Genomic DNA, 23,867 nt, shown 5'->3' with positions numbered 1-23,867 from the left:
AGGAACAGAGTTGAACTGCATGGGTAACGACATCCACCCACTTCCATTTCTAGCCTGGCAGAGTTCTAGAGAATTCTAAAAGCTTGCATACCCTGTACGTACACTGTATGTGTTGGCTTTAATGAATATGTTGCCCACCTATACCTTACGGATTGTGTACTGTTTAACTGAAGAAGCATCATGGCACTTACGATGATACTACAGAGGATTTAATCACATTAAAAGAGGGCACCCACAAGCTGCCATGTTTTCAGCCAGGAAGACAGCAGAGGCTGTGGTAGGTGTGTGAGCTCTGCTTTATTGATGTACAAACTTGTACTCTACAACCTGTGACAGGAGGTCACTGATGGTGCTCTCAGGAAACATGAGTCAACTTAAACACAAAACACAACACTGCAACAGGCGCACAAGCAGCTCCTATCAGCTGGAGATGGGGGAGCGCATCTGCTGTAGCAGCCCTAACCACCTCACGGCTCGGCCGTCCCAGTTCTACACGCAAGAGAGAGGTTCTACACCTCTCTTGTTCTTCTAGTGGGGTCTAGTGGCTACTGGAATAGGTTCTGGGAGGAAGGACACTCTGCGGCCCCTCCCCTCCTCGAGGGCTGGCAATGAGGTACAGCAGCAAGTTAAGAATTGGCATTCTGGAACTTGTAAGGGAGAGCATGGGTTGCCTCCTCTCGCTCCCTATCAGAGTGCCTGTTTAGATACCCAAGTGACCTGTGTGGTACTGAAGGGAAGCAGCAAGACTCATGGGAGGTTGCAAGGCTTAAGAGAGCAATGGTGTAGCGTAGCTCTTGACTGGAGTGTTTGGATCAAGACCTGGCAGTATAGACCTACAGAGGAGAAACACAGACAGACTTTTCAGGGAAGAGGAGAACCTGGCATCTACGACAAGAAGCCATGGCACTAAACGCTCTATTAGTCAGACAGATCAAGAACTTCCAACCTCTGCACTGCTCGAGAGCTACAGAAGTGACACCAGGTGGCCCTACGAGCCACCTTAAGCCATGTTATGCTGGCTCTCCAAGTTAGGCAGGATAGGCTGGGGGTGGGGGGTGAGGAGAGAAATAGGGGAGGGTCCTGCATATCAAAGAACTGTTTCAAGTATTTCTAGACTGTCTCTCTTCCCCCAATCACTGCATTTGGTGGTTTCAGACAGCCTCCATCCACTATACAGACACGGACAATATTGCAAGCAGCGGCTGGTCTACTGTGAAGGGAAGGCGGCGAGACAGGAGGAGAGGGATGAGGTTGCTGGGCCTGTTTCTATGGAACTGGCACCACACGCATGGTGTTGGTGAAGCCAGATCCAGGGCGCCACCCAGTCAGCACTATAACCAGATCGCCACTCTTGAAGAACCCACGAGCTTTACCTGGAGAAAGAAAAGGAGAGAGAAACAGTAAGAAAGCAGGCTGTAAGATAGTCAGGGAAAGGCTTGCAGGACTGGTCTTTCATCTACTTTATGGTTCAAATCCATTTAGGCAATCAACAGCAGCTACTGTGGCCCTGAAGGTGGGATATTTTGTTGCAATGCATCCAGGCACAATGCGCAGATGGCCAAGCACCTGCACTTCCCACCTGAAAGCCCGGCATTGTATTGGGGAGCCCCCACCACCGCCGCTTCTGTCTAGCTGGAGCAAGCGGGGTGGGGGTGGGCAATGGGCCAAGGAGATCAACCTACCGACATTCATGCCCATGTTAACGCGGAGGTCAACATCTTCTGCCCAGGAATCATGGGTTGGCTCTTTGCAAAGCACAGGGAAGATCCCACGATAAAGGTGGGCCTGGCGGGCTGCCTGAGCGTTACGGGTCACAGCTATGATGGGAGCACGGGGGCGGTAGCGGGACACCAAGTGAGCAGACCTAGAAAGAAAAACAAGCAGCCCATTCAACGATTGCAGTATCCTGCTGGGAGTGGCCCGTGGGTCAGAATGCCCAGAGGAGCCCCGATGGAGGAAGAGCAGGGCCCAAAGGCAGCCCCGATGGCTTCCAGGGGGAGGCTTGAGGCACCAACGCACGTCAACGTGTGGGCAAGTGAAGCCCTCCAAATTTGTTTGGCCAACAAGACCCTTCAGGGGGCAAAAACATCCTTCTGCCTCGTGGTTTGGCCTTCAGACTAAACAGACACCACTTTTGCTTTATTACAGGGAATGCAGGACACACAAGGGAAGACCCCGGTTGTGCCTGGGCTGCATGGCCAGGAGGGGCTGCCTTTTTGAAGCCTCCTAGGAAGCAGGAGGGAGGCTTTTTTGTTCTCAATGGTTGCATTTTTTAGGGAACATCTGAACATCAGTAACATAAATAATGAGTCAGCCACTACTGTATGCCCTTTGACTGGAAATTTCCACAAGAACATATCCTGTGCTTCAATTTGTTTCTGGAAGGCTTTGATATCAAGCCTCAAATTCAGGGAGGGGGTGGGGAAAGAGACTAACCCCTTCAAATTGTTTGGTCCAGAAAGCTACATGTCAACCATGATAATGTCTTGGCACATTTTGAGTGGCACACAGGCTTATTCGCCAAGCGCTTTGCATCAGGACCTTTGAGAGCAACCTGCTTAGAGCACACTTTGGGGCAGAACGGGGGCCAAGGTCTCCCAACCTTGCATTACCGGGGGGGGGGAACATGGGCAGTAAACCTTCCAACCAGCAACCGAGTGGTGCCATTACTTTTCTTCTCCTGAGTCTGGCATGTGCTGAAATTGATTAAAGGAAGCAACATCACTAAGATATAGATATTTCTTCCTAAGAGGTAATTTTGAGTGGCAAGTTTAGTGCACATCCCTCAAGTTCCATTCAAGAACCATTTTACAGTTTTTTAAGAGTAATTTGCTACTTTGCTTGACATTCTCCCCATTCAATATTTGCAAGTCCAAACATTCATCCTCAGAGACCATTCAGTGGCTCAAGGAGACATGGCAGATGAAATAGAATCCAGAGCTAAATTAGATTCCCTAAGTTCAGATTTCTTTAGAAAGGTCAGGCATTAAGCTGGCAGGAACCCATTACAAAGGAACTTTAACAGAAGGGTGCACTTTACAGCATGCTTGCATTACAGATTAAACCTGCTCCAATTTAATGGGACGTTCTGAGCAGAGATTTCGAGATCACTGTAATGGCTCACTAGTGCCAGACAGTTTCTCCTTCCTGTTTTGCACCTTTTCAAGTATAGCCTTCGGATATTTAGATAAAAATATTTTCATGACAGTGTGAGTGAGTTTATATTTATTCCTCGAGCAATCCTGTTTGGGGGCAACTGCTCTGTCTTTATAAGCGATTATATCTCCAAATAGTGCAGATCACTGTTATCAGGCAGTCAAATGGCAAACACAAATAGATAAAACAGCCCCAAAATATAAACAGATAAAACACACTTGGAAAGGCCTCTTCAGTTCTTTCTCCTGTTCCCTTGGGGAATGCTGTGCTTCCACACTAAATTAAGGCTCATTGACCATCTGAAAAGACTACCATGTATGCCTGCTATCTGGTTTGGGGGACCTTAAAGGTCAGCCAGCTTTTGATCCTGCTGATGGGCAGAGAAGCCTGTGGCCAGAAAATAAACCAAATCCTGCACTCCCGCGTCTCTGACCTTCAGGGACAGAAGAGTGACCCATTTGGGACTGGCCACATTTAGAAAGGGGGCCAAGTCTGAATCAACCATTTTGATCTCAAAGTCCCACAAGCAATTGACTCTGCAAAGCAGCCCATGCATCATCTAAAGGTCTTCCATTAGGATTTTGGTCCAAGCTGAAAAGACAACCTTAATATGCAGGTATCGAGACTCCCAAGGTAACAAGGACTTACTGCCCTTCTCACTGGCTCATTTCATCAGTGATGCTTAACTTCCACACCCTCAACAACAGGCCCCCAAGATGTGTTTCCATGAACACAGATGCTCCTATGCTTCCACTTTTAACGTCCTGCTCGATACCCCAGATTCACGGGAAGTCTTGTTCTGATGGATCCTCCTTTTGTTTGCTTTCCCAGCCACCTCATAATCTCCCACAGAAGGACATGATTTTTTACTTTACCATTTTCTCATGTAACCACTGCATGCTTTCAATCTGCTCAGTATTTCAGCTTCCATTTGCAGTTTGTGTTGGGCTAAGGCCAGTCTGCATTCAACTGAGAGCACATGGCTAGGTTTCTAAAGGCTTTAAAAGGGGGGCAAGTGTGTTTCTTAACAGCTCGCACCATGGAATGAGTTTCAAATACATTGCTTTTTGTTGACCCGATTTATAACAGTTGTTTCCCTTGCAGTGAGGCATCTTGAACTTGGTTTAGGAACATAGTACGAATCTTTTGTGGACAATGAACTTTCCAGCCCAGATAAAGTCAGGGAAGAGGCAACAGTCCTGTCACGACAGTCTACTTCACCCAAAAAATAAACCAACATTGACCTTGCTGGCATTCAGAAGTCTGATGTGTGTCACGTTCTCCAGTCACCTGAATGACTTCTGCCAAAACCTTCTACCTCCTACCTTCCAGACTTGGTGAGCACGATAATGGCCCCACTGCAGCACTTGAAGGAAGCTTCGACGGCGCCAACAGCGGCCGCTTCAGTCGGGTCCCGGTTCAGGGGAGCCAGACGCCGGAGCTCTTCAAACAATTGCCTGTGAAAGATGGCTGCCTCTGCTTCGCGAGCAATCTATAAGAGCAACACGCATTCGGAAGACAGCATTCGCATCATCAGTCCTTGCCAGTGGCGTGGGTGAAGGTGGGGAGCTGGACTTGGCAGAGGGCCAACACGCTGGAGCGAATCAAGCCAAACCAGAAGCAAACCCAACAGAGCCTCCTCAGCCAAGACGACACGGGTGCACCCTCCAGAAGAGCAGAAGTAGCACGTGCGGTCTGGCCAGCGTTCACTTTCCACCAGCCAAATCTGCCAAGTCCCGCCCCCCACTCCATTCTGCCCACCGCCTCTGCACTCAATCCAGGCACAACTGCCAGTCACTCTTGCTCTGCTTCTACCTACCTCGAATCCTCCTTGGCTAGAAAGGTGAAAGGCAGACTCGTGGGTTTTTTTGTTTTTGTTTTTGTTTTTGTTTTGTTTTTGACCGAGAAAGAGCTGTGTGAAGAATCGCTTGATTTCAAGACCACCTCTCCGCACCTGAGCAGGGATTACAAATTCTCTTACCAATCCTAGGTGTCTGCCTTGCTCTGAGCCCTACCTGCCAGTCTCTGTCAAAACTATCACAGCTGCAGCTAAGCACTTAAAAGAGGCCTCCACAGCGCCTACAGCCATGGCATCCTGAGGGTCCCTGTTGCTAGCAGTGAGGCGGAAAAGTTCTTCAAACAGCTGACGGTGATAGATTGCAGCCTCAGCCTCGCGAGCAATCTGTAGGCCAGAGTAAGAGGGTGGGAGGAAAAGAGAAGCAACACAGAAAGGAGGAAAGAGATATACCAGAGGAATAGGATCACGTTAATTTGCAAAGAGAGTTAATGGCTCATCTGTGGTCAAGCATGCAAGGTTAGAGGAGGGTGGTGCAGCAACCTGGTTCTCCAAGCAGAAATCAGCCATGCCAATTTTGACATGAGGCAGGCTCCACCCTCCAGCTTCTGTCTGACCCGAGGAATGCTGGGAGCTGTTGCCCAACCAGACCTGGAGGGCCACTCTCCACCCACCCTTGTTTAGACCATTGAGAGCATCCAACCGAGCAGAGCAGGGGAGGAGGCCAAGGCAGCCAAGACCCTGTTTCCCATCATCTGTCTCTGAAGCCTGGAGCATTATCAGACTGCAAAGCCAAGGATCCCTGCATCACGGAAGGGGCGCCTCTCTCCCCTTGAGGACCCAGACACCATGTTGGGTGGCTGATGTCTTGATTGAAAACCTGACTGATGTAACTGCTAGAGAAAGAGACCTTAATCTCACCCCTTCGCTGCACCACCGTCCTCTGAAGAGAAAGCCAACATTGTCTCTCCTTTGGCTGCCCAAGTTTCACATGTATAATATACTCCAACGAGGGCAGCAGCCGGTAGCCAAGGGACAACAAGCATGCTGCCCTGCACAACTTTTCGGAATGGAACCGTATGTTCCCCTGGTTGCATCCAAAAGACACTGAGGACTGAAACAGAAGTGTTTGTGTATCTACCTGGACATAAATGCCACAGAACCCAGGGACACTTACTTCCCAGTAAAAAGATACAGGTTTGGGTTGACAGTAGTGCGTGTGTCCTTAACCAGCCAAAGCAGAGACTTGCACTTCATTTTAAAAAGCATGCAAACAACTACACATTTAAGAATTATTCCATCTAGACAGTCAAGATTGCATGAGAGTTAAAAAGCAGAAGGTACTCAAGGGAATGTCATAGCCCGATCTGTAGAGGGGGTGTCCAGTTATTCCCTCCCAAGAGGAAGAATGAGGCCCATTTTAAAGAACAGCAGCAGGTGAACAGACAAGACACCCAGAAAGAGCCCCATGGCCTAAATAACCAGCCTCAGGGGTGGCGGTGTGTGTGTGTGTGTGTGTGTGTGTGTGTGGTGTGTGTGTGTGTGTGTGGTGTGTGTGTGTGTGTGTGTGTGGTGTGTGTGTGTGTGTGTGTGTGTGTAAAAATCTGTAGACTTCAGTTGGGAGCTTGAACCTCAGGGAGGTCAAAGTCAGCTGAGGCTCTGTGCTGCAAATGCACACCAATTAAGCCCTAGGCCTCCGAGCTGGTCAACCCGTGCCTGGACGACTTCAGAGTGCAAGCGAATCAGCCATGTGACTGAATGGTCATCCCACAGAAAATTTTCCACCACACAAAAGATGGGGAGGTCAGTATAAAGTATTCTGGGTACAAACCCAGAACAGGCTTGCAACATCATTTGTGAAAACTAAGCTTCTAATCTGCTCCCAGCCCAGAATGTAGGGAGTCAAGAGATCTTCAGCCTGCCCTCATGTTTGTGTAATGGGGGGGGGGCAGTATATTTTCTTCCCTCGTTCACTATTTAGAAACACTGACTATTTTGTAACCAACAGCATCTGCCAGGCTAGGCCAACACAATTGCCCAAGAGAGTGGGGATCAAAAGGAGTCAGTTGGAATGCCAACAAAGCTTTACGATCTCCAGAATCTTTGAAACAAACATTAGGTTATCCAGCAGAAACCTGCTGAGCTGCTTTTAGAAGGCAGATGCTCTTCAGAACCTTGCCAGAGGAAGCCTGTTCCAACAGGTTCTGGCTGCATTTCACGGGTGGGCTTTTGCACCTCCCAAATCAGGTGGCAAATCCAATGGACAACCGAGAAGGACTAGGTTAGCCAACACTTGTGTGTGTGTGTGTGTGGTTATACAATTAGGTGAATCTGCGGTCGGTCAGGTGGACGGTCGTGAGTTACTTGCACCTATTAGCCTGAAGACCAATAGGGGCAAAGCCCTCGACTGGCCTTTTGAGCTCACCCTTTGTGAGTTCCCATTCTCCTAACTGCATCCTAAAACGAAGACAGCTGGGATTCCCTGCATGGGCTGCACATGGTGGTAAGTTTCATCACATAAATTAAAGGGGAGACCATCCAAGTGCATCTAGAACCACCACCTTCCTATTTGGGCTTGGAGAGGCTTTCATCTGAAGTGCTTTTTTGTAGCAACTGAGGAGGGCTTCTTGGAATCCCCAGGCGTCAGCCAGCGATTGCATTTTAAATGGCTTCAAGCAGACAGTGAGATCAGGGAAGTCCTAGCTTTAGATAGTTAGTAACTGATCAGACAGCATTAGAACACAGACATGCTCGCCTGCCCTGGGCCCCCACCCCTGCTGAGTGCCAAGGGGCAGCAGAACGGAGCCCGAGCAGAGGGAGGGTTGCCATACTTCTATTAGGCAGGGGTTCTTTGGAGTAAGGTGGCTAACCTGTACCGCAGCTCTCAATCTAGTAGGTTATCAAGGCTGTTGTAATTCACAGCAGACAGCCAACAAAATCAGTATGTTTATTCCAGAGCTCAGAGTCAAGGGGTCAAATAAAATCTAGAGAATTCCAAAGCAGAGCAAAGAGATTTCTGGCAGTTTAAACCACATAAAGAAGGCCCAAAGTCATGCACTTTGTTAAAAAAAAAAAAACATTAAACACTGTCCAATGGCCCAGCTGTGGAACAAAGCAATTATATCTGAAAAGAAGCTCCTTGGGGAAGACAAGGGCTGGGCCAAACCATCCCTTGCCCATAGGATGAGCCTGGGTATGGGCTCCAACCCTCCAGACCCCTCCCCTAGGCATGAAGCTAAATAGTCAAAAAGATGGGTTCCGCCAATTGATGGGTTACCTTTTATTCCAGAGAGTGAAGCACAGTGAGGAACTTATCAAACATCAAGCCCACACCAGATTACCTGTGTAATGGATGAGGCCATTCGAAAGGCAGATCAGGGAACAGGGATGCAGCCTGTGCTGGATGGGGGAGGGTGCGCAGCTTGTGTGTGCTCCTGGATTTGTACCTGAGCCCGGATGCCCAGGTTTTGGAGGCCAGGAGTGTTTTCGAACAATTAAAACTAGTGTGCCAACTGTGCCTGTTTCTTGAGAGATCGGATCTGGCCACAATGATACATGCCCTACTTACACCTTGGCTGGATTACTGCAACTTGCTCTAGGTGGGGCTACTTTTGGAAATGTTCAGAAACTCTAGCTGGTCCAAAACACCACAGCTAGATTGCTAACTGGGGCTGGTTACAGGGAACACATAACTTCTCTCTCAGCTGCTGATCCATTTCCAGGCAGAATTCAAAGTACTCTTTTTAACCTATATGGCCCTAAATGGCTTGGGCCCAAGCTATCTAAAAGATTGCATCTCCCTCTATGATCTTATTCAGGTATTAAGATCATCAGGCGAGGCCTTTCTCTTGGTCCCACCATCTCACAGATGTGTTTGGCGGGGATACAGGAGCAGGCCTTCGCTGTTGCTGCTGCTCCCAGACTTTAGAACTCCCTCCCACAGGAAGCTAGGCTGGCTCTGTCTTTCCCGCCTTTAAGCAAGCAGGTGAGGACCTTTCTCTTCAGGCAGATTTTTTCCTCAGTGACTGGCTGTCTGGGAGGGGTTTTAAAGGCAGTGTCATGCCTTGTTGCTTTCAATCTGTTTTAGTACTGCTTTCACTGAACATTTTTAATATAATATTTATTTAATTCTTTTTAAATATTTGAATAATTTACCATTTTTAGCTTTCAATATTGTGTTTTTAATGTTGATAGTTGCCTTTGGTCCTTATGGTGGGATAAAATGTTTTTTAAAAAAGGGCACAAAGCTCAGACTCTCCTGGGATGAGACACCCTCCCTCAGAAAAGCCTCCAGAGAGAGGCAACACTAACATAAGGAATGTAGTCAAGCTGAAGGCAATCCCCAGAGGGCTATTAACTGTCAAGGAGAGAAGGGGCCCCACTGCAAGAGCCCAAAGCCTCCTTCTGGCCCATCCTGAGGCAACATTGGCTTAAAAGAGTCAAGTTTTTTACACCGACACCTCGTGCTTCCTGGACAAGGAAGGAAAGGCAGCCAGCGGTGCGAGACTGACCTGCAGCCAGTATGCAAGTGACTTGCTACAAAGGGCTGATCAACTAGGCTTGGAACGGGCTGAATGATGAGAAGATGAGGGTGTGTGTGAGGGCTGCAGGCAGACAGCACAAAACGAAGGGGGTACTGCTCACCAGATGCTGCATCTGAACGGCCTCCAGAGGGTAGTCGCCTTTTGCAGTCTCTCCAGAAAGCATAATGCAGTCAGCTCCATCCAGGACGGCATTAGCTACATCGCTCCCCTCTGCCCGAGTTGGGCGTGGCTTCTTAATCATGCTCTCCAACATCTAGACAGGTGTAACAAGAATCAAAGGCTTCACTGCCACAGAAACCGACTCATGGATGTAAAACATCTGCCATGCTTCAGTCCGCACAGCATTCCTCATTGCCCTGCTTGAATCCTGGAGGCAACTCTGCTAACACCTATGCATTCCAAAGGTATCCCTGAAGGTACATAATGATCACCTAAGCTCAGCTGCAATCCAGAACATATTTCCTCAAGAGTCAACATCACTCATGGGATTATTTCATTGCATGTGCCTGGTTTTCTTTGTTTCAGTCATTTCACTACCAATTTGCCTTGAACAAATAGAATTTAACTACAGCTCATCCTAGCCATGCTCCGGACAGATTCACACACCAGATGAGGCTGCCCTGCAAGATTGTACCTGACCGCTATTTTCCTGCTGTGGGAGGGAGTAGTGCAACTGTGTGCCCTTAACAACTTGGGTCTTAATTCTTCGTGTTCAGATCCTTGCTGAAAATTTTATATTCTCCATACCACAGACTAAAACTTTTCAACTCACATGTTTATGACAGACAGTAGGCCAGGCCAACATCCCAGCTGGCTCAAGGCGGTGATGTCAAGTCCTAGTCGTGCACTGTACTCGCCAGTATCATATCTCGGGTTTCAATGCTAGCTGACTATAGCCTAAGAGGTGCTACAAGTACTAAGAAAACTTTTTTTAAAAAGTCACACATCTCTTGCATGGCAGTGACCTGGCTTAGACTGAACTTCTCTCCAGTACCTGAGTAGCGCAGATGATTGGCTTGCCAGCCCTGTTGCATCGACCAATCATCATTTTCTGGGCAAGGAAGACTTTTTCAGCAGGAATCTCAATACCCAGGTCACCTCGAGCTACCATAATGCCATCACTGGCTTCCATAATTTCATCAAACCTGAAAGTGAAGCAAAAAGAAAAGAATTACTTTCTGTGCAGAGGAAAGACTGCGGGGGGGGTGATACTGGGGCTCACCGCTGAGTAGAAATAAGTTCCCTCAGTAAGGATCTCAAAAAACTTTTGACATTTGTGTGTGTAATAACAAACACCAACTGTGTATAGATCTGCATCAGGGTATGTGGTCATATTTTCTTGAAGTTTATGTATGTTCTCCTTCTCCCCCCACCCCCCAGCCCTTAACTGCAATGTTTCTGCTTAATCGCGTGTGCGTATATGTGCTTCAGCCATATTTGTTACATTGTTATTTTATTGCACAATTGGGTGGGAGCTGCTGCTCGACTTCCTTTCTCATTTCAGCCAACTGTGACCAATTCACCATTTCCTCCTAGCAAGGCAATTCTGGCCAGACCAGGATGCTCAGCCTCCAACACACCATTTGCACCCTTTAGATAGAAGCAGACCACAAAACTGAGGCACTTGAAAGGAAAGAAGGGAACTCTCCAGCTCACTTCCTTAGGACCGGCATCGGTCTCCTTTCACAAGTCCTTTCCCCTCTCACCCAAGAAGAGGGCGATCCAGCCTCAGAGAAGGGGTTCAGACTACCAGGAAGGTCGTCCTCAGCACACTCACCTGCGGACTCCCTCGTGGTTTTCAATCTTGCTAATGATCTTGATGTTCTTCCCCTTTTCCCCCAGCACCTTCCGGACAGCATGAACATCAGCAGCTTTGCGGATGAAGGACGCAAACACCATGTCCACATCCTGCTCCACACCAAATTTCAGGTCCTGGATGTCCTTTTCGGAAACAGCAGGAAGGTCCACCGCAGCCCCTGGCAGGTTGACTCCCTTCTTGCTGCCCAACATGCCTCCGTTTTCAACTTCAGTCATGACAAAGTCATCCCCTGAACAGAATACCAAGCATGGTGACTCACAACGCTCATTCCTCTACAAGCCATTAAACTCAGCAGTCATTCTTTCTTCATCTAGGCCAACCTCACCTCTTTCTAGGATGCATATACCCAAGAGAAACTGCCTTCTCTTGCCATTGCTAAGATGCAGACAGCAACTAGACAAAGGCATTTTGCCAAGATGGTTCAACTCTCTGAATAGTTCTGCTTAGTTTTGTATATTTCAGTATGGAGAACTCTTGTTAAAACTTACTTTCAGTACAAGATTTTAAACACCGTGCTAACTTAAATTGTTATTGCAAATAGCTTCACTGCTCCCAAAGTTTAAATGCTGAAACTGTAATTACTGTGTTCATTTGTTTTGATCTTGAAAATGCCTTTCGAAGGAAATGCACCCTGGAGGGGAGACAAAGATATGCCGAAGGTTTAGTCTTGGAACACACCTTTCTCTTTAACAAGTAGGGAAATGAGGCCATCGTCCACGTAGATTTTGCTGCCCACATCCACAACTTTTATGAGGTTTTTGTAGTCCACCCACAGGACGTTCTCATCGCATTTCTCCATAAAGGCATTGTCCAGGGTCACCTTCAGCGCTGCTCCTTTCTTCAGCTCCACTTCTGCTGTACCACTCTGGAAGCAAACAGACCAGGGAAAGGCATCGTTCAAGACCTTCACTTGCTGCAGGGTGGCAGGGTCAGCCCGGTGGGCTCTTAACCCAGTGGCTCATCCAAACTAGAATGGAGGGTGAAATGAGAAGTCCACCCGTAGGCAAATCCCAATTAATGATTTGGCCTTGCCACTCGAGTGTGGATTCTGACCCTGACTTTTGGCAAACTCTTAAATGCAGCAAGATTCCCAGGTTGCATGGAAAGCCTCTCAGCCAGAGTCCAACCTTGATGCTATGGGATTGCAATATGGCCCCCTGCTTTAGGGATACCAGGAAGTCCTAGTGCAGAGCAGCTTAGCTTCTCACCTGACTCTATCAAACATCAACAGCAAAGCCACACAAGCAAGAGAGTATGGTGGATCCTAAAGTGTACTGCAGGAAGTCTGAGGGCAGACAAGACGACCCTGAGTTGCCCACTTCTGGCAGATGACCCTCACTGACCCATACTAGAGGTGATGGGAAGAATTCATCCCAACCGGATTTAAAAGACAGCAACTGCTCTCCTTCCATGACATTTCATGGTGGTTGGAAAAAAGGAAAATACCAAATGCTGATAGCACATTATTACTCCAGCCTAGAGACTCTTGTGTGCAAAAACAGGCTGCATAAGACTATGCATGGAAATCTCACTACCCTCAGCTTTGACTCCACCCCATGCCCTTCCAGTTAGTTGATTGAAAGGCCCACAAGACAGAGTATGTTCAAGACAGTGGGGAGTGAACAGAAGCTTCAAAAAGTTACAGAACAATGTAAATGCAGCTTACGCCCTTGATGAGTCCAGTTCGAATCTCAGGTCCCTTAGTATCCAGTGCAACAGCAACAGGTCTGTATGTAATAGGATCAGAAGCAAAGCTCTCTGTAGCTTCACGTACATTCTTGATGGTTCCAGCATGATACTAGGAAGGAAGAAAATGCAAATGTTAACACAATGAAGGCTCTTGCTGCAGAAGATTTTGCCACAGTGGGACCATTAGGTTTGCATGTTGGCATCTCAGAGCACTTCTTGGTCAGCAGGGCAATTAGTATATAGTCACTCTAATTAGTTTTTCCCAAATGCAAGCACTTCACTCTGTAACACAGGGAGGAAAGGCCTTACTCTTCCAATTTTATTAGGAGAACCAAAATGTGGGAAATGGTCCCTTGGCCAGTGTAGGTGGACTGCAGTGAAGCATGCTACTGGAAAATAAAGCTCTGAGCTTCAACCAGTAGCAGCCTAGGACCTCACAGCCCTCACTTCTACTCAAGAGTAGTCTCCTCCTCCCTAGCAGATAACCTGTGAAGTGGAAGTTATCTGTCCAGGAATGGTTTGCTTATCTTGATCAAACAGCAATCGAGGGCAGGCAAACTTCACAGCCAAGGTTATGTAAATGTTGCCCCATACTGACTTTCCCAGCACGCCAATGGAGACGGAAGAACCCCTACTATATCAGTACAAGCTAGTAAGCAACATGACAGGAATTCGCCTGAGCTTTTTTTTTTTTTTGGTCCAACCCTAGATGCAATTTTTCGATGGCAAACTGAGGTGCCAAATCTTTGTCTCTAACAGGTATGGGGGGAATATAGTTATTTCTACCTCTTTTTTCATCTTAAAACTACTCAGAACTTGTTAAACTAAAGGCCAGTCAGTTGAGGATTACTGCTGTATGTTTATATCCAATTTTAACATGAAGCCCTTAAAGTAAAAGACAGGGCAGAGGGCACATACGTTGTGAGCTAAGGGGGATCTCCATGAACCGCCTGCCCTGCAAACTGCAGTTTGACCTTTTCAAGGCAATCCAGAGACCTTTCTGTGGCCTTTAAGGCAGGCTGCAGCTGGGAACAGGAGCTGCCCAGCCCAGCAGAAAGAGGGAAAGGGCTGCTCTATTTATAGGAGGCTGCCCTCTCTTTCAGCCTCCTTGCAATTCCTGTCACCTTCCCCCAGCACCCCTGGCATTTTGAAACAGGTGCAAGCACCACCCTTTTGTATCCAAAGGCCAAGTCCTTGCAGACTGGCAAATCCCTTCACTTCTTGAAGATCTCAGAATTTGGCAGTGTTTTAACAGCTCCTAAGTTTTAGCAAAGGAGAGCAGTAGCTTTCAATGGACTATGCAACTGTGTAAACCTCATTCACAGTAGCATACCACTTTGAACTGCAGGAGAGGCGTGTAGCTTCCAGACCAAGCAAGTTCCCATACCTTGTTTATAAGCCAAGCAGCATGATTTAGTAAGAGGGGAGTGACCTTTCACAGGTGAACTTTCACTAAGTACAGAAACAAGCCATCCACACTCAGTATGCAACAGATTTCCCCAAGTTCCATAGTCTGACATTCGCTCCTGAATGTTCTCCTCCTGCATGTTTATAGCTCTGTATTTCAAGGTAGTCAGGACTTGGCTGTGGAAGCTTTTGTTTCTCTAGATTCTCCATTCATTCTACACAACACTATTTCTGTGTTGCCCTAAATTCTCAGTCTAAGCTCTTAACAAACTTCTGTGTGGAGTGTGGAAGAGCAACCATGCAAGCAGTCTTGGGGTCCTGCCAGCTGTCCATTGTGTGGCTGACTGAGCAATGGAAACGGGCCACATGATGGGCAGCAGCTGGTAAAACAGGCAATACAATCTGCAAAACGGCAACCTCCTAATGTCTGCAATCTAAACAGGATTCTGGCCTCTGGACTTGCTTTCTCCATCATCAAAAAGCAGAAAAAGCCACCAATGCAGCAAGGCTCTGACAGGAATGTTGTGAGCAGACAGTTAGGAGCTGCCTTCAATCCCTACTTTGGGAGAAAGACAGGATGGGCATGAGATAACTAACTAACGAGAAGTCTGCATTAGACCAAGTCAAAGATTGCATGGGCAGCTTCCAAAATGATCAGGAGGACCTGAGCCGACCGAGCATATTCAGGGGCGACCGGACAAATAATTCCATCCTCACTGTTTACTGCAATCCCTGGTGGTGGTGGTTTTTCATTTGCCCCTCCAACCTGTTCCTACCTCATGAGTTCCATGAGAGAAGTTGAGACGGGCAACATTCATTCCGGATTTAATCATTTCTTTCAACATTTCCACTGACCGAGAAGCCGGCCCTAGATATTTGAAAAGAAGGTTTTATTAGTAAATGGCAACATGCTAACCCTTACAAGACTAACTTGATGAGAAAGACACTTATGGTAGTTACTACCATTGGAATTTAATACCAAAACATAAGAACTTGCCTCACAAAGCAAAGGTGAGTTGTACCTGACTCTCATCTCCTGGTCTGCTATCTATATTACATCATGAAATGATCTATGTGCAAAACTTCCTAAAAGGGGTTTAAGTTTGCTCTTTTTCATCTCTGTGGTTTACTCCATGGATCTCCAGACAAGAGAGTTAGCTCAATAATCAGGATCAACCAGAAATGCTCTTAAATCGGTTCTGAATTCCTCAGTTGAATAAATGGGTGGGGTATAAATTCAACAGATAGATAGATAGATAGATAGATAGATAGATAGATAGATAGATAGATAGATAGATAGATAGATAGATAGATAGATAGATAGATAGATAGATAGATAGATAGACAGACAGACAGACAGACAGACAGACAGACAGACAGACAGACAGATAGATTATTCCATTCGCTGAGATTTCTCTCAGGAAATGGGCTCGCCCAAGGCAGGAAACGGCACTGTTCCCCTCTACTTACCAATGGTGCAAATGATGCCAGTGTTTCTGGCATTGATTGGGGGAGAGTCAATGTCCAGACGGCACATGTGTTCCAGGAACGTGTCTGCCATGGCAGCATGCAACTGCTGGGTCTGGATGAAAGCATCATGTTGCTTCGACATGGCTGGTGAGAGCTGGTATCTAAAACCAGAGAAGAAAGGCGTTACGTGACATGCAAAGCCCAATGTTCCCAAGTGGCTTGGGGAAGAGCTCTTCTGCTCCACCCGCTCCAGCTCAGCCCAGCTCTTGATGATCTACTTCTGCCCCCTCTTCTCTTAGGGGTCCAGAGACACAGAGAACAGGAGGAAATGTGCACTTGTCACAATTAATGCGATGCACTCCCAGAGAGCTCCTGACTCTTCTGAACTGCTGTGAAGCAGGCAGCCAGCATCCTTTCACCTAGTGAGAACTCAAGGCTGTGATGGGCAAAGCTGGGCGAGGGACTGCTTCAAGAGGCATTTCAGCCCAGGTACAGACACACTCTTGACCCTGGAGCAGCCAGTTACGTGACTTGTACACTGAAAGGCGCTGGACTTATGTGTGGTACTCCAAAGCCTTTCAGGGCCCGTTATCAGCCCCCAGGGAAGGATTTTAGCTGGACCACAGATTTACCAAAGGAATAACTACAGCTGTCATGAAACAGACCAAAGCCCTTCCAAACCAGCAAATCTACTGCTGACTCATTCCTGATCATGTTGGAAAACAGTGCAGATACAGCCTAAGCTAAGGACCGTAAACCTGAAAGCCTGTCACTACATATCTGAGGAAAGTATAGGGTAGATATTTTAAAATCGAGCTGTATTTCAAGCTTCCACAAAGGCACATAGCTGTCTGCACTTACTTAATTGAGGTTTCAAATTAGCCATTTAAACTGCATAACTTACAACATGCATTAATGCAACTGAAGCGTAAAACAAATCCAGAAATCCAGAAGAGCTAAAAAGACTTAAGCTTTATATTGCACATTGGCAAACATCTAATCCTCCACCTTATGGCTAGTGCAAGTGATATTACCACTTAAATTAGCAGTTCACTAAACTTCCACTCTGGAAGTCACCATCATTTTATAGCACAGTCGCCCAACATGGCACACACCCAGCCAAATTCTCCTAATGTATCCATTACCCTCACCCACCTTGGCCAGTATATTTAGGAACTGTAAGCATATCTAAAGAATACTACACTGGAGAAGGTTATTCTATCATGGTTTATATTCCACTAGCCACAGCTGTGTGCAGTGCAGTTGGAGGGATTGCTACCATTGATCCTTGAACAAACACAAGCAATTGCACGCACCCCTAGCAGGTTGCCAGACCTGTGCATTCACAGTCAGTTTTAACATCTCTTCTGCATTGTTAGGACTTGCTGTGTAATGCCCTCTTCTACAGCAAAATCTCAGATCACAATTCCTACATCACTGTAACCTTCCAGTAAAGTAACTGTATAGTACTTGTCATCTGCTAGCATCAACTGATGAACCAACACACATTTGTTGGGAAAATAAGCCACCCTAGTTTGATATTTCACAGTTACTTAAATGTAGGTTTCTCAATTACTTGTGTGAACAAATAATTATCACTAGTCTATTTTCTCAATTTAAGGGCTCAGCAAGCTGCAGTATCTGTTTCTCTCTTCCGTTAAACTCTCTTGGGTAAGAGAACCACCTCAGTTTCAGCTGTACAGTTATTTCAAGCAGCTTAAGTCTTCTGCACTAGCTCTTTAACACAGCTTTCATCCGGAAGAGAAGCTCCACCCTTTCCGGTCAGACGTCTGCAAGTACGTGCAGTTTCTCATGCAGACCTGGCTTTAACTCATTTGGATGAGACTTAATGGAAGCCGCTTTCTCTCTCCTCCCTCAACCCTTCCCATAGGCCAATTCACAGATGCAGGTCTTACTGCCGCCTCCCTGGAGATGCTGATTCACTTTCAACTGAATAATGGAAAAATACAAATCTCTGAAAGTAGTGATTCGGGGAAACGCTGCTGGAGCGAGGCGTACTCATGTTTCCTGGCACAGTAAAAGCAGGAAGATTCTCATGCAGCCAGATTCATAGCATATTTACAGACTTCTGCATACAATATTTTATGCTGTATTAAAATGGCCCTTCTTTCTGCTGGTGCTTGCCTCAATTCTTGCTGAAAGTAAGCAAAAAGTCTGAATTAGTATAACTGTTAATGGCACTGAAACTCATTTATATAGAATGGTCAATAGGATAAAAGCATATAGCTTCACTTTCCACACTCCAAATTATTAACAAGTCAGTATTACACAGAAAACTGACACTCATATTCCTTCAATTCCAGAAGGTGGGGAGGAAGGTTACAAAAATAAATCAGATATTTATAATCTAGAATTTAAATTTAGGATGCACCATAGAATTTTTTATGTAAGTGCCTTATATTTATTGAAAGAAGTTCACAAACTCTGGTGTCTCCCTAGGTCAAATGTTTTTAAGTAGATTTCTGAAATTTGAGGCAGAATGTAAACTCAGCTTCTGTAACACATCATGATTTAGAATTGTACACAATCCAACCTCATGAGCTGAACGATGATTAACTAGATCAACTAATATACTGCAGCCCTCTGTGCAGCACTCAAACTACATTCAACATGTCAAATAGCACGGTGGGGGCAGTGCAAACTCAGACTGTCATTCTTGGCAGGCTGAATCGATGTTGGTTCCACTAAAATCAGTTGGACCTTCCTCTAAAGTCTCTTCATTAAACCCAGACCCTGCAAGCTATTTTTGAGATACAATGCTGACTAAACAGTTATGGAGAGAGATGACTGCACCAATTCAACAGTAAAGGACTTTGACAATCACTTCACTTCTTGCACACAATAAACCTTCTTGGGCTGATGTTCTGGGATAACTGAAAGGTGAGTACACAATTGTTTAAAATTGTACTGTATTTTTTAAAACCACATAAACAAAGCAGACATTAAAATATGTATATAAACTCAAGATTATGCTTCCTAAAGCACAATTTTAAACTTTACTAATATCTATTGCCTTAATATTCCTTCATTTACAAATGGGAAAATAACCACTCTGCTTGTCAAATGAAAAAAAAAATGACCCCTTTACAGAAGGGGAGCAACCTCTTGGCTAAATTTAGAGCCACTTCAGCCTTGCTGTCACGGCCCGCACGTGACCTGCCCGAAGCTCTACTCTGCACTGGAGCGGTGAGCGATGGCAAGCAGAGCTCCCTTGGAATCCTACGTGCTGGCCGGCACAACATGCTGCAGCAAGCCCAAGACATGTGATGGCAAAGCTGGGCGAGGACTATGTCTTGTTCTGCCTCCCTGAATGTGGCACAGCTCAATTTAGTCTGCTGCAGGAAAGTTTGCAACTGTGCAGTCTTCTGTGGAACAGAGAAGTAACTGCCTATAAGCAGGCAAACCTTCCAGAAGAGTGTCAGCTTTACAGATTCTAATTTTAGGTTACACAGTTTAATCCAAATTTACTATTCTTTGTTGCTTGAATACAAACTAAATTATTTCAGGACATAACAAACTGTAAAAATATATAGCTCACAATGCATACAAATCAGATGAAAGCAACTGGGAGTTTTATTCACAGCATTTAGGTGATACATTTGATTGGATTGTTAAAATGTTACAGAAACAGAGCAATTTTGTTACAGTTTGGTGATCCTAATAATTTCTACTTGCAGATCCCTTGGCTACTTTATCTTTCATTTGTTGGTCAAATAGCAACTTAGTGAACAAAACTCATTTATAACGTGCAATGCACTTGGGAGTGCTGAAGAAGGAAAAGGCAAAGCACAATATTTTAGTTTGCATATCTGAAGCACAAGCAATGGATTTTTAGGAATCCCCTCACAATTTTTCTTGAACTTTTTTTAAAAAGGGAAAGGAGTAATCTAAAATTCCTTTTAAAGGTAAAGGTTCCCCTTGACAATTTTTGTCCAGTCATGTTCGACTTTAGGGGGCGGTGCTCATCCCCGTTTCCAAGCCATAGAGCCAGCGTTTTGTCCAAAGACAATCTTCCGTGGTCACATGGCCAGTGTGACTTAGACACGGAACGCTGTTACCTTCCCACCGGGGTGGTCCCTATTTATCTACTTGCATTTGCATGCTTTCGAACCGCTAGGTTGGCGGGAGCTGGGACAAGCGACAGGCGCTCACTCCGTAGCGTGGATTCGATCTTATGACTGCTTGGTCTTCTGACCCTGCGGCACAGGCTTCTGCGGTTTAGCCCGCAGTGCCACCACGTCCCTAAAATTATGTTCCCATCACTCTCTCTCCAGCAGGTGGGGGATATGGGAGCTGTAGAGCCCCAATAGGTCTGGAGTGCAGGCAGAAGTTGTGGAGGGTGAATGTGCAGGTGCTCACTTTCATTAAAAAAAACACACGCATTATGATAGCACATTCCATTTTCATAACTAACTTTCACTTCTGTGGTTGACTAAGAGGATTTCTTAATAATCCATTCAATATGCCATTTGCTCAGTCATTTCCTGCTTTCGGTAACTGGAAATTGCACCACCTCCACAGGAAGGCCTACCATATGCTGGTGTTTGTACCCGCCAATGACTTCTCCTGCTTTGAGCACATTCTGACATCTCAGGAGATGGGAGACCACCTCACTTCATGCAAGAATTTGGCCACACAGGATACCTGCTGTTCTAGAGCACCTCCAGATGGTGCTCTGAAACAAAGCCAGAGATAGGAAGCCCCTGAGGGAAATGGCAAAGGTGAATCCTAAGCATCTCTGAGCAATTTATTCCTTTTCCAAGCTCTCCCTGCACATCAGGATGTCTGGGAGAGAAAGATCTATCTTTTCTACAGAAATGGCGAGCAGTCCCTCCACCCATACCAGTCTTCTCCACAGCAGGATCATTTGGGGTGACTGGTCAGACTGGCTCCTACATCTATGGACCAGGGCTAATCTCATTACTCTTCTCCCTCCCCATCCTTTACAGACCCCAGCAGCTGCATGTAGCTAGGTGGTATTATCTTCAGGCTGAGTACAGGGCTAATAAGCACCTAGAAATATCTGCAATATCACTGAAGATTTTGGTACAAACACTTTGCATAATGTTGGCAGGAAAAAAGGGGGGAGAAATGTAGCACTTCTTAGACTAGGTTTTATTCCAAGGTCAGCTTTCAGGGACCAAGGGAGTTCTTTGGAAATTACTAGTTTTGCACACAAGCACGGAGCACAGTGGAAGCAGCACAGGAATCTGAATTAAAACATCCCTTCCTTCTCACGACAAATTATTAGGCCATGGCAGCTTCATCATTTCTGTTATGGTAAAGTGAGCCTTCAGAGTGGATAAATATCAGTGCTCTTTTTTTAAAACCAATAAAATACTTATATCATTTTAAAGTGTTTTTAAATTTAATTCTCATTTTAAAAGGTTTTTAAAAATAATTTCTGTTTACAAACCTCATGCAATAGTTTTAATTTAAAAGGTATAGCTCGAAGATTTTACTCTAGAATAAGAATTTAATTCTGTATTATAAAACTATCTATTAAAAATGTAAGATTTGTACACAGGATCCAACAGTTCTTGGAATTGGATCTTTGCTCCTCCCCAGGCTTCTGCATAAATTATTTACATTAATGGTCTCCTATCATGCCAAGTCTAGCGAATGAAAAAAATCTGCAGATTTCAAGCTGGGTTTGTGACCCAAGAGATACAGAGGCAGCTACAATGTTTGTTAACAGGGATGTCTGGAGATGAGCAAGAGGGGACGACCTCTGACCAAAAATACTCCAGGAGCTCCCCTTCCTTCTCCATGGGGATAACATATACTGGGGCTTCTCCACCCCTTCCGCACAGATGCCTCCTGGTGTTGGACTCGGACCTCTGCTACTTCTTTCGGCGCTTATCTCTTCCTAAGGAACTTTTGACGGCAATCTGCCCTCAGCCGCGCCCCTCCCCAGGAGGGGCCCCGACTCCAGATCGAGAAAGGAGACAGGCCTCTGCCCCGAGCCGCCGCCACCACCACCTCGGCAGGCAGCCTCCCTCCGCGGGCGCCACCAACCACCCGGACTTCCGCAAGCCGGAAAGATTCGCCCGGCAGAGAACAGCTGCCGCCGCCGCCGCCAAGGTCACGGTGCCCCCCTCCCCCCCCCGGTGCTGCTCCTCCGGAGGGCCCGCCCCGCCCCGCCCCGCCCTCTTAGGGCTCGCACCAAAGGATGCTCAGATGTGGCCCCCGGGGCGGAGGGGAGGGAAGCTCGGCCCTCGCCAGGCCTCCTCCCCGCATCCCCGGCAGGCAGGCAGGCACGAGGCGGCGGCAGGCGAGGGGGGGCAGCTCTCGCTCTCCTTCTCTCCCCCGTCCCCCCCCCCAGGCAGGGCTGGCTGGCTCCCTCCCTCCCTCCGCCGCAGAGGCATCCGTCGATCTGCAGGGCCTCAGGCGAGGGAGGAGGCGCGCATTCCTGGCCTGCGCCATCCGGGCACCCCCCCCGCCCTTCAAACGGGGCCCGTGGTGCGGGAGGGGCAGCCAGGCTGGCCGCAAAGGGCACACAGCGGGAAACCCGACACCCTCCCGAAGCGACTGCTCCACTCGGCCGCCCCCGGCGCCGCCGCCTCCTCCTTCCCCCCCACCCCCACCCCCACCCGCCGCCTGGAGGCGAACCTGACGAGGAGGAGGAGCTGGAGCATCATTCCGGATGAGTCCCCCAGGGAGCCGGCTCGCCAGGGCTGGGGAAGGCGTGGAAGGAGGGGGAGCAGAGGCCAGGACACCCCCCCTTTTCCCCCCTCCCCCGCCCGGCTCCCACCGGCCCGGACTCCACCGCCAGGGCTCCTTCCCCCGGGATGGAAGAGCCGACCCCCCACCCCCACCCCGCAGGCCAAGCGAAGGGCGCCGTTCTTCCACCCAGCGACACCCCCCCACCGACCCCCCCCAGCCCACCCGCGAGGGCCGAAAAGGGCTCCTGAGCGAGGTCTGGCGTCGAGGTCGGGGCTTTCTTCGGGGCGTCGCCCGCACGGTTCCCGCTTCGGCCACGGAGGGCAGCGGGAGAAGGGCTCCTTCCAGCCCCCCCTCCGGGGGGGGGAAGGGGGAGGAGGAGGAGGAGGCGGCGGCTCTCCCACCGAAGGCCCCGCTGCATGGAGGGAGTGAGGGAGACGGGGGGACACGGGCCGGCGGCAGGAGCAGCCTCGGAACCAGAGGCCGGCCGGCAGAGAGGAAGCGGAGGTAACGGGCCAAGCGGAGCGGAGCGGCCGGGGAAAGGGCCTTTTTTGCCGCTGGGCGCCCTTACCTTCCCGAGTCTGAACCGTGCGCTTCCTCGCCGCGCCTCCGCTTCTCTGAGGGGCTCTCGGGCTCGCGGCGCAGTCAAGGTGACGCCGGACAGCGCCGCCCCGCAGATCCCTCCGCGCCGGCCTTGGCGCCTTCTCCGCCAATCGCGTTTCAAGGAGCGCCGCGGGGCGGGGCCGCTCGGACTTTTTTTCCTCCGCTTCGGCGGCGGGATCAGGAGTGAGAAGACCAACGGCCGAATGGGACGCGGCCCATTGGCCGGCGCGGGGCCCCTGATTCACAGCGACCGCAAAGGGGGCGGGGCCGGGGCCGGCGGAAGCCCCACCCACCGGGCCCGGGAGCCCAGGCGCATCTCCGGAGAACGTCTTCCTTCGCCACGTGCGAGCCGGGCACTCCCGCCGCTCCTTCCCTGCACCCCACGGAGGCAGCCCGGCAGGCAGCCCGGCCAGTGGGCGAGCGGGCCGCCCCATCCCGTCCCGCCCCGTCCGGCGGGGTTCCCTTTTCCCCTCCGCCGCCCGGGCCGCCAGTCACTGTCCAAGGTGCCCGGCCGCAGGCTCGGTCCTGGGGATGATGGGGCCCCGCGGGGAGGGAAGGCTGCTGGCTCCCCGTGCATGGCCTGCCCCTCCGGCTCTTTTTTTTTGGGGGGGGGAAGGAGCCCTCCGGCTTCGCGAGGGGACCCGCACGGGACGGGCGGGCAGGCGAGGAAAGCGGGACGCCCTCTTTCCCCCGTTTCCTT

General features: G+C 48.4%; 1 protein-coding gene across 6 annotated transcripts; it reads right to left on the bottom strand.

Annotated features, from left to right (window-relative positions):
* Positions 1-278: 278 nt before the first annotated feature.
* On the bottom strand, positions 279-23,272 carry PKM (pyruvate kinase M1/2). 6 transcript variants are annotated; one of them, XM_078381031.1, is made up of 11 exons: positions 23,136-23,272; positions 15,881-16,041; positions 15,187-15,278; positions 12,981-13,112; positions 11,993-12,179; positions 11,273-11,543; positions 10,490-10,640; positions 9,596-9,748; positions 5,172-5,338; positions 1,683-1,864; positions 279-1,373 (listed from the first exon to the last, which is right to left on the bottom strand). In XM_078381031.1, exons 2-11 carry the CDS (start codon positions 16,020-16,022, stop codon positions 1,267-1,269), a joined length of 1,584 nt encoding a protein of 527 aa, XP_078237157.1. In that variant the 5' UTR covers positions 16,023-16,041; positions 23,136-23,272; the 3' UTR covers positions 279-1,266. The 6 variants fall into 6 exon arrangements, with proteins under 6 accessions (XP_078237157.1, XP_020645805.1, XP_078237158.1 ...); XM_020790146.3 differs by lacking the exon at positions 5,172-5,338 and adding an exon at positions 4,482-4,648; XM_078381032.1 differs by lacking the exon at positions 23,136-23,272 and adding an exon at positions 17,900-18,268.
* Positions 23,273-23,867: the final 595 nt, after the last annotated feature.

The sequence above is a fragment of the Pogona vitticeps genome, chromosome 12 (genome assembly GCF_051106095.1).
Source record: "Pogona vitticeps strain Pit_001003342236 chromosome 12, PviZW2.1, whole genome shotgun sequence".
Classification (NCBI taxonomy): Eukaryota; Metazoa; Chordata; class Lepidosauria; order Squamata; family Agamidae; genus Pogona; species Pogona vitticeps.
This window is presented reverse-complemented; position numbering and strand designations above follow the sequence as displayed.